General features: G+C 31.7%; 1 protein-coding gene across 1 annotated transcript; it reads right to left on the bottom strand.

The window, feature by feature from the left end:
* Positions 1–239: 239 nt before the first annotated feature.
* LOC139526205 (protein CASP-like) lies at positions 240–10300 on the bottom strand. Its single transcript, XM_071321332.1, has 8 exons — positions 10294–10300; positions 9735–9944; positions 9384–9490; positions 8719–8832; positions 7965–8054; positions 7239–7295; positions 822–886; positions 240–291 (listed from the first exon to the last, which is right to left on the bottom strand). Exons 1-8 carry the CDS (start codon positions 10298–10300, stop codon positions 240–242), a joined length of 702 nt encoding a protein of 233 aa, XP_071177433.1.
* Between the last annotated feature and the right edge of the window lie 391 nt (positions 10301–10691).

Raw genomic sequence — 10691 nt, 5'->3', positions numbered from 1 at the left:
ACAACATTAAAACCAGTTATTTAAATACCAAAGTTAATTGGCGATTTTGAAAGGTGAAGATTCATTTTAGTTCCTCATTATTTGAATTGTGTTAGTTTGAAAGGTAGGGCCAAGACATTATAAGCACCCACAATACATTCATATAATATTTGTGTGTATTTACATACTCAAATGTATGTAAAAGTTCTACCTCCTGCAGTCTCATTTTGTTTGCTTTTGTATCAGTTTATTACATATTTCTATCCGTGTTTGTCCGCATGTCCATGAACTTTCATCATATGATCTGCATATCTATAAGAAAAAAAATAAGCTTTAGATACTGGGACTTTAATTTTGCTAAAATGGTACCATGATCAAGACAAAACTATTTCTATTTCACACCCCTACACAATTAAATATCTTGATGATGGGAGTTTTTAACGACCTTGACTGGCTATACAGCCCTCGCACAGTCGGTGTTTTAATATTTTGTATTAAACTATCATTTCCTAAATCCATGGGTTACTGGTTGTCAAATAATCGTGATAATACAGTTGCTATTGTTAGACCTAATAATTAAAATGTATTTACAATTAACAATTAACAGAGATGTGTTTAAAACAAATGTTCTATTGTAATATGAAAGAAATGGAAATAGAAATAAGGAGATGCAGTATGAGTGCCAATGAGGCAACTCTTCATCCAAGTCACAATTTGTAAAGGAAATGATTACAGGTCTAAGTACTGTCTTCAACATCGAACAGTAATCTATAAAGGCCCCTAAAAATGTAAAACCATTCATTGATATTTTTTACCACATATCAATTCTCAATCTAACTTACTTTTCGTGCCAATCAGCAGCCATGTCTCTCTTACAGGATTCTGTGTGGGCTAACTTGTAGAGTACCTAGTTATAACAGATAAAACACATATAGCACATTCAATAATATCATAAAATTATTCTTTATTTAAAGTACGCATTGAGAGAAATCTGTATATGTATAATCTTTTTTCTAAGTAACAAAGAGGAGAGTGGTCTGAGTAGTTACTAGTGTAATCACTGGCCACTCAACACTGAGGTTGTGAGTTTGAACTCCCCGTGTGCGGGTGCACTTTACTCCAATCTTAATTGACTAGGATTAAGAGTTTTCCTATCGAAGGTCGGTAGTTTTCTCTTGGAATTCCGGCTTTCTCAACCAATAAAAAGTGGCCGCCACGAAATAGTCAAAAAGCGGTACTTAGACCACTCGGTCTCTGAGGTCCCTTTGAACATTATAAGGTAAGAAGTTAAATAATGTTGCACATATTTTTCAGATTCATTAATGTTTTACCCTTAGTACCTTTGAAAAATTATTAACTTTGGAAAATGAAGGAGAATAACGAAAAATTGCAAACAGACATTTGTAGTTCAGGGAAACATAATATCATTCATTGTTTTGATGAGTTTTGGTACGGTAAAACAATATTATACTTCTGGTTTCCTTTTAGAACAGTCTGTTGTGAGTCTATAATCTGTAATATATTCAGACAATCTTAGAAAAGTTTACTTAATCAGTACAACCTGTTCAAATAGTAATACTTTTATAAGCAATGTATCAAACAGTCTACTAGCATAAATATTTATAAATGACAGTAAATAAAGTTGTGCAATGCCTACACACTCTTTTTGGTTTTTCTTGCTCTTACTCAATATGTGTCTTACCAAGAAAATCAACGTATGAAGAAGAAGTGTGTAAAAAAATGTCACGGTCCTTGCAGTCTTGTTTCCCAGGATAAATCTTCCCTGAAAAAAAGTATGCAATGTAAAAATAATCATCATAAATCTTCCCTGTAAAAAGTATGCATGTAAAAATATTCATCGATGCTTAAAAATCTTATTCACTTAGGCATGCGAAAATCAGATATAATGATATAGAGGTTTTCAGTTGTTATTTCGGATTGCTGTGGTAAAGCATATTTTGGTTAGATTGAGTTGTATAGTTTCCCAAAAAAAATGTAATTTCATGCACCTGTCATACATGTGAGAGGTTTAGCTAGACCATTTTCTACATAAGGAATAACATGTACCAAGTCAGAAATATGAAAAATATTCGTTTGATGTGTTTAAGATTTTGATTTTGTCATTTGATATGATATGGGACTTTCTGATTTTATTTTTCCTCGGAATTTCGAAATTTGTGTTATTTTTCCTTTTCTGTAGTGTTTGATTATCTCCTCACTTTTTTCAATTGTCTTCAGTCTGCATATATGGTTACTCAAAAAGCACTATAAACATAGCTGTTTCTATACTTCACAATATGATAATTAAGGTACTATTTCAGTTCATTTGTGAATACTGATTTACTACAACGAGTTGATGCTACGATCAACAGACTCAAAGTCGTTTAATCAGCACGGGTTATTGTTAATTGAATAGCGTCTTGTTTGAAAACAAATTGCATTTGCCACCAATGACAAGATTCATACTGACCTAAAGACAATTTGGTCCCATCTCATTTTGTCACTTATGATTATACAATTCACAATGCATGATACAGATACATGTTGGTTTTCAAATCTTTTGGCTCACGTTTGACTATTTAGATTAGAATAAATACGTGTGGATGCCTTTTAAACAGTTTGTTCTGATTTCATCTGTTTTATTCTTTTTCATGATAATGCAAAACAAAATGCACTAGAAGGTGAAAATTTTAGTTGTGGGTGAGAGCAATTAATGTACGTTTCAAATTCATACCATTGAAAACAGAAGCCTTATATAAAGAACGACTGGTTATTAAAGCCACAGTCGTTCTGTAATTAAGATACAGATTCAAAGTTTGGGGAGTACATTTAACGCATCTTTCCCATAGAATTGAAATAACTGTTCAATTTGAAAACCTTTTCGTAAAATACGAAAATGACGAGCGCTAGCAAAATCACTGCTTAGTACTTTACGACAGAAAAGGTGATTTTCATTTTCCAATAGTGAACTTCCTATTTCTATCTAGCAACATTGAAGCAACGTCTGCAAATGTAGTATATGTCTCCAAGTTGCAATTGAATATCGGTTTCAAAGACAACAAGATCATGTTCATTCTGTCATTACCATGATCATGTTCTCTTAACATCGAATGTAACGTACCAAATTAGACTTATCACCGGGTTAGTACTTATATGAGCAACCTTCGTTTTTTTGTATAGGGTTCGTGTTTTATATTATTTTTTTTATATGTTGTTTTTTGTACACTGTAGTTTTGGTGGTTTTTCGTTTTTTACCATAGCGTTGTCAGTGTGCTTTCGACTAATGAGTTTGAATGTCTTATTTTCTTAATCGCTCTGTACATGTAAACTATGCAATACATTATCAGTCAATGAATCATGACTATATAACCCTACCCTCGTTCGAAATGATATCAAAATGGTTATACAATGGCAATTGAAATATCCTTTGGTTTTCCTTAAACTACATAATCATACTTTCAATGCTCTTCAACAGCCGGACAGCAAATCTCATAATGGCGTCGATTTTATTATTCTGGTCACGTGATTTTCAGTTCAAAAAATGGCATTTTTAAGCAACGGCAATGACGCCACGAAATCGACGGCGTAAAGCTAATTTGTGTATTTAGCATGCTTAACCAAATACATCATTAAATACGGCAGGTTTCAAACTTTAACTACGTTATTCATTTAAGAATGAAAAAATAGAATTTCCTTGATTATTTGATTGGGAAAGATGAAAAACGTGCCGCGGCCGTGACACTTCTCGGTAAATAAATGTAAATTGAAATGACACACGGAATGGTAACGTATTTTCCTTTATAGGGATGATACCTCCTGATATTATGAACATGAAATGCCTATTGATACAAAAACTCGCCAGGTAAAACGGCATTGTGTCAATTCAACAGGCCCAAAACTAGCGACCGGCCAAAGGGAGATAACTCGAATGAAAAGTCGTTGAAGGGACGGCTGATCAGAAACGAGAGAAAATAACCATTTCGCTCAATTTTAGTAAGTGAAAGAGTTCATTCTGGGGTAAAATATCCAATAATTTATCAGTATGCGAAGGAAAATGTGTAAATACCTTGGATATTACAATTAATCATTGGAATGAGGGCACCTGTCAGGTACCAAGACCCAAACAGTGAGAGAAAGTAAAATAGAATGTATGTCTGCTTTGGTAAATCACTATTTAATTACATATTGCATAAAAATATCTGATAATCATCTAGAAATCGGGGAAATTGCAAATATTATTACATATTCAGTTTAAAAAATATATTACTACAGCTTCAGAAGAAATATAAAAAAAAGTTTTCTATATGGTTATTTTTTTACATAAAGTGAGGGGTTTTGGACCAGTAAATTGTTAGAAAAAAAAGACTTGCCCAAAGCTTTGGTGTTAAAATCCCATCATTTAAAGGGGGGAATGTTGCAGAATATTCCCTGATTGCATGTGTATACCTCTATTTTGTCATATATATATATATACTTTGATGGAAATAATTATTTCATGGCATACTTTTTAGAAGAATCATAAATTATTTTTCTTGAATACACATAAATTCTTCATTTTGATTCAGCATTCAGTGATGCAGAAACATATTGTTTCTTAGTAGATCTACATAAAAATATATTTTATAAAGATTATTGGTATAAAATGTACAATTTTGCTGTTATATATTCTATTCTAGAATAATGTTTTTAGAGAATTTCTGTTAAGTTAAGCTAGACCCAATGTCAGTTATATCTGTGAACTTATTAAATGTTTATTTCCATTCTAAATATGTTTATCTATGCAAGTAAATATTTTAATATGTGAGGCCTATTAATGATGAACACTGAAATGTAACAACTTCTAGTCACTGGCGATAGGGTATTATATATACCCTTGACAATTTTGATTAAAAATTGAATTAATCAAAGTACTCTATAAGAAGGCTTTACCAAAAATGTAATTTCTATGTGTTTGTAAGTAGCAATATTACAAAGTAATAAAAAATTTAGAAAAAATAATAAATAATAAAAACAAAATCAGGGCTTTATTTCATTTTGTATTGAGAGACTGATTAAAATAGTAAAATCTATTCCTGAAGAAATAGATGTCATAAAAATATTGCATTTTATATTGAACTTTGTTCTCTGCAGTGGTTTTTCATTCTAACTATATGTTTAGATTTGGCCTGATGGTGACACTGTCATGTGTTTTGTTGTGTGCTGTCTCATTTTAGAAAAGGGGTTATATTGTAAAATATAAATTCTGAAATGTAGTAGTTTAAACTTTCTGTTTTTTTAAAATCATTTGGCTTAGGAGATATTATATAAATCTATAAGCATAGAATATGGATACCCATACAGTCCTCTTGAGTCATGTCTGTTTAACATTTAAGATAAAGTAAATTTTATATTTTTCTAGAGTAAAGTAAAACTGAAAATAGCTTTCTCGCTAATTATATGTAATTCAGTGGGATAGTAATGCATGTACTCAAATTGAAAAAAAACAATCACAACATTCAACAGCTTGAGCCATGGAGTGTGAAAAATAATTATATAATGAATATAACCTTTTTATATAATTCATATAATATATAGTATAATATATATTGACATAATGTTCTCAAATAATATATACCATATGAGACATATGATATATAACCATTTCTGGTAACATATATATATAGACTGAAATATGTGTAATAATGAAGAATTAAAAAAAAAAATACCATGTTGACCTGATATATAAATCCTCAATCATCAAATGCAGGTGCATGCAGCTTAACAATTGTAAAAAAAGAATGAACTAGACTAAGTATTCATTAATAGAGATTAATTTACTAATAGGTAAACTGGATACAGATTGAACAATCATCTATGGAACAATTATTGAATGACTGCTAGAACCTGGAAGATGAATAGGGAACAAGCACAAGCAATATTATATTATGGAGTGATATCATCTTCATTCATTTGAAATTACATCTGAAAGCTACAAAATAAGGATCTGACTCTCTTCAAACTGTTTTCCTCTGTTATTTATCTATGATATATCTGATCTCAGAATGTTTACACTGGACATGTCATTCTTTCACTGATTCAGGACAAAACCTGACAAGTGACAATAATTTACACCTGGACTTCCCAAAAAATAATGAACTGCTAAAGGGATGTTATTGGGAGGTTTGTGTACATTTTATTACATGTTTAATGCGCTGAATTCATAACATTTGTGTGATTTATATGAAAGTAAAACAAATTTTGTTTCTTTTTTAGTATTTTTGTGTACTGGGGCATGAAAAAGGGAAATAAATTACACAAAAAATAACAGATTTTGTTCATTTCAAATGACATGTTGACTGTCTTTTCATTAGTGGCAAGTCTGTCATATTTCGGAGCTGTTTTAGTCAAGAGCAGAGCAATTTCATCAAAAAGAGAAGGCAGTCCCCGCAGGGCCTTACCAATTTGTGATGTGTACTGGAATTGTGCTCGTGTGTAAATAAGGAAGGGTAACGTCATGTGACTACCCCAGTTCTGTTCTCCATGCTCCAGTGTATCAATATAAACTTATCATATTTATTTTTCCTAAGTAAAACGGGTTTGTGTCAATTCGTCCAGAGTTGAATATTTGTCAATGACAGTCGATGTTGAAAAATGGCGGTTCCGAAGGCTGAAAATAAATGACTTGAATTTCTGATTCAACGATGAAATTATTTGACTTCTCATATCTTTTAAATACTTGTTAAAATTATCATATCATGCATACCGCTCGTGATACGTTTAGTTTCTTATAATTTAACAAATTCACGATTTCCTGCCGGGTCGTCTTCCGCGGGGAATTATTTTTCTACGCAGCGACATCTGTTGACGACGTTCTCCTTAATTATCTCCACTTGATTCTCGAATAATAAATCCGGGTTTTTAACGGACAAATCAGGGATTTGCTGTCCGGCTGTCAACTTCGTACTTATTTGGCCTTTTTAACTTTTTTTCGATTCAAGCATCACTGATGAGTCTTTTGTAGATGAAATGCGCATCTGGCGTAAATACAAAATTTAATCCTCATATCTATGTAAGTTTATTTTTCACATGTTAATTATGCAAGTTTTTCAAAGTCCATATACCATGACTGAGGAGGCAAGTACAAGATTTTCTAATACTAATGCAACCTTAAGGGCAACCCAAATATCCCTGTCCTAATGTTAAGGAGTATTTTACCCTAACCTAATCGCATGTGTAGTGCAATATCAATATCATCAGGGCAAAACTGATTTTGTTCTTACCATGCTAAGAGTTATTTTATCATATGGTTTGAGATTCATGTATCGCCTCTGTTTTTCCTAAAAGATAAAAGAAAAAAAATATGTAAGTTGTTTCACCGGTACATCTGTGAAAATAAAAAAATCAACTTAGGTGTTGACATGAATATCAATTATATGGTGGTTTTTATAAATTAACTGATTGCAAAAGTATGAATCATTCGAAATTCTAAGGCTTTTCTTATCCCAGGCATAGATAACCTCACAGTATATGGCAAAACTTTTGGAATTTTGAATCCTCAATGATTTTCAACTTTTTACTTGTTTGGCTTTCTAACTGTTTTGATCAGAGCGTCACTGGTGAGTCTTATGTAGACAAAACGCGCATCTGGCATATTAAATTATAAGCCAGGTACCTGCGATAACTAATAGATACTTAAAATAATTTTCTTGTAATATTCTTTTGGGTTTTCCGATTAAACAGTTGCAAACATATGAACTAGAAATATGTCAGAAAAATGATTTTTTTCATGTGACCGGCAAATTTTTCTATAAACTTTCGGTACATAGACCTATTAACTATAACTTAACAATGAATGTACAAGAATATATCAGATTAGGATGTGGGTTTTCAGTTACTTTTACATCTTATTTAATAGTTTTCAGCAGTTTATAACTTCTTTATTTTAATTTTAAATTTTATTGTTCGTTATAAAACATATGCTAAATAATGACATGCCACATACTTACCGTTCTGCTAAATTTAGAAAAGGGGTCCAGTTTCTCCTCATAATGTGTTGCATATCTGTGTTCAGTTCCATCATCCCTTGTTGTTTTACTCTGTATAGATAATAATTTCAATTAAAAGAAAAACGAAGGTTCAATATAGTCTAATTTTTGATAAGTTTAAGACTGAAATGGTTTTTTTTATCCTAACATTATCTAGTTTTTAAAACATATCAAGTAATGTTTTTCGAAAAAGTACGAGTTGTTTTCTCAGAGTTCGCTATTTTTGTGATTTTACTTTTTTGCACATGTAAATTTTGAGTCACTGACACTTTTATAAATAGGCTGAACAATTCTTAATAAAAAAGACCTGGTAACTGCATATCTGTTAAAAACAGAAACAAACATAGTTGTTTATTGCATAGTCTTTTTCTATCAGTCCAGATCAATATAGCATTTTCAGTATAGTTATTGCGTGTATCCCCCATATTTGGCTTCTGCATTTCAAATTTGGAAAACATAGTCGACCATGAGCGTCTCTTCTGAAGGTTAATCGTGAAAAGGGCTTAGGAAGCATGACATTTATTAAGTATTTTAGTTCTAAGTTGAAGAAAATAATCAATATATATATATAATTTTTATATAAAAAAGAATGATTAAGGGTTGCAGTATATATCTGAAATAGGGAATTCTTGAAACATATTTCCACGTATCCTGAGGTATATTAAAAAACACGGAATCAAGCGTGCTTGCTTCTTTCACATTATAAAAACATTACCTGTGGGTAACTCTGTAAGAATCGAATTTTCTCATACAACTTCACATTGTCAGACCTCAGCTTATCAATTTCGTTCTGGAGTAATGATACCTGCTGTTGTTGACTAAGGGTTTGCTGAAAATATTATATAAAAAATCATCAAAGATATCAAATTTGGAACGCGTGTTTCGTCTATTAAAGACGCATCAGTGACATGCGAATAAGACACATCACTTTTCACAAGTAACCCATTTACTTAAACCTTACGTTAAGGACCAACAAATCAACCATGAACTTAAATTACAATAACTGAATAAAGTTAAGTAGAAAATAAATGTTTAAACCGAAATCTCAATAATAAAAATATAACAAATTTCCATTGTGTTACTTCACAATTACTGAGCTGTCCCATCGAAGTTAAGGATACTAGAGATACAGTTTGGACTTTCTCATTAATTGAGTAACATCTAGAGATTGACAATAAAAATAAATTCGGTTCAAACGGAGTTCGACTACAAAAGAGATGATATCAGATTCCGAACCTTACATTTCTAAGTAGCATAATTCAGAAAGCGTCTGGATATTGAGAAAGATATGATAAAGGACTATTTTTCAACTTGTTGCACTTAAACAAATTAGCTTGAAATGCAGCTATTCATTCATTAGTACCATACAATTATACTTACTGCTTCCAATTCCTGTGCTCTGAGTCTGTACCTTTCTCGCTGGCTCTGTATTATAGGCAACAGGGAATCAGCAGCTGTTTTGCTGGCAGGATCTATGGTGATTGCAACTGAAATGTCGAAATACTATAATGGCAACAAATTTTGAAGCTGAATTTTTCTTCCTTATTTAAAATGATGAACTATTTAAAATGATTGTTCAAAGTGCACAAACATCAAGTGCATTAGTAATTTATTCCTTTAATATTTTGTTCCCCTTCTTCTTCATGAATCGACATTCACAAATATGTGTCCATAGTGGCACATAATCAGACAAGTTTTCTAAGTTGCAAATGGAAAATATTCGTCTATTACCTGGAGCTGCAACATCTTTCACTACCTCTGCTACCATTTCAGCCTCACCACCAGGTGTCAGTACATTCTGTCCTTCCGGTGTACCTCTAAACATGGACGACAAGGCATTGACACTTCTGAGATCTTCTTCTAGTTGGGTAATCAATTGTTTCTGCTCTTGTGCTGTTTTCACAGCTTCTTGATATTCAACCTGCAGATTCTTATATTTATCTGAAATTGACAACGACCATTTTATATCAGTGAAATTCGTATTTCTTGCAAATTCCAAATTTAAGGGGTTCTACTGTTAATAGCAGCCATATGATTATGGTCAATTAAACTTTCGTCGGGTAGTTAATAAAGGCAACAGTAGTATACCGATGTTTAAAAGTCATAAATGTATAAAGAGAAAACAAACCAGGGTTATAAACTAAAACCCAGGAAAACACATAAACTTTAAGAGGATAGCCAAGGAACAAAAGGAACACTGAAGTGCAACAAAACAAAAGTCAACATACATAAAACACTTTTTATTTATTTTATAAACTTTCAACAGTTACGTAAATAACCTTGTTCATACAAGCCATTCTATGCATTACATCTAACTAAAAAGGTCGAACGCGTCTTAGATTTACAACATAATAAGCAATTCAAAAGTTACTTTAATAAGAAATCATGCTTTAAATATATCAGTATTCACAGGTCCTATAAGGTGGTGTAAGTTATAATTCGACCACTGCCTTTTGTAATGGGTGGTGTTAGTTATTACCTCGACCACTAACTGTTGCTAAAGATGGTGTCTTGGATTTAGAACAAAGTTTGAATCTTACAAAATAAATGAAGGAACAGAACGTACGTTATTTATTGTATGTCACAATTTGAAAAAAATACCAGAAATATCTCTTAAATATATATAATGATACATTGAATCATTTGATGAAACAAGACACAATTTATCAATTACGAATGAAAAACTAC

Source organism: Mytilus edulis, chromosome 6 (genome assembly GCF_963676685.1).
Source record: "Mytilus edulis chromosome 6, xbMytEdul2.2, whole genome shotgun sequence".
NCBI classification, from domain to species: domain Eukaryota; kingdom Metazoa; phylum Mollusca; class Bivalvia; order Mytilida; family Mytilidae; genus Mytilus; species Mytilus edulis.
This window is presented reverse-complemented; position numbering and strand designations above follow the sequence as displayed.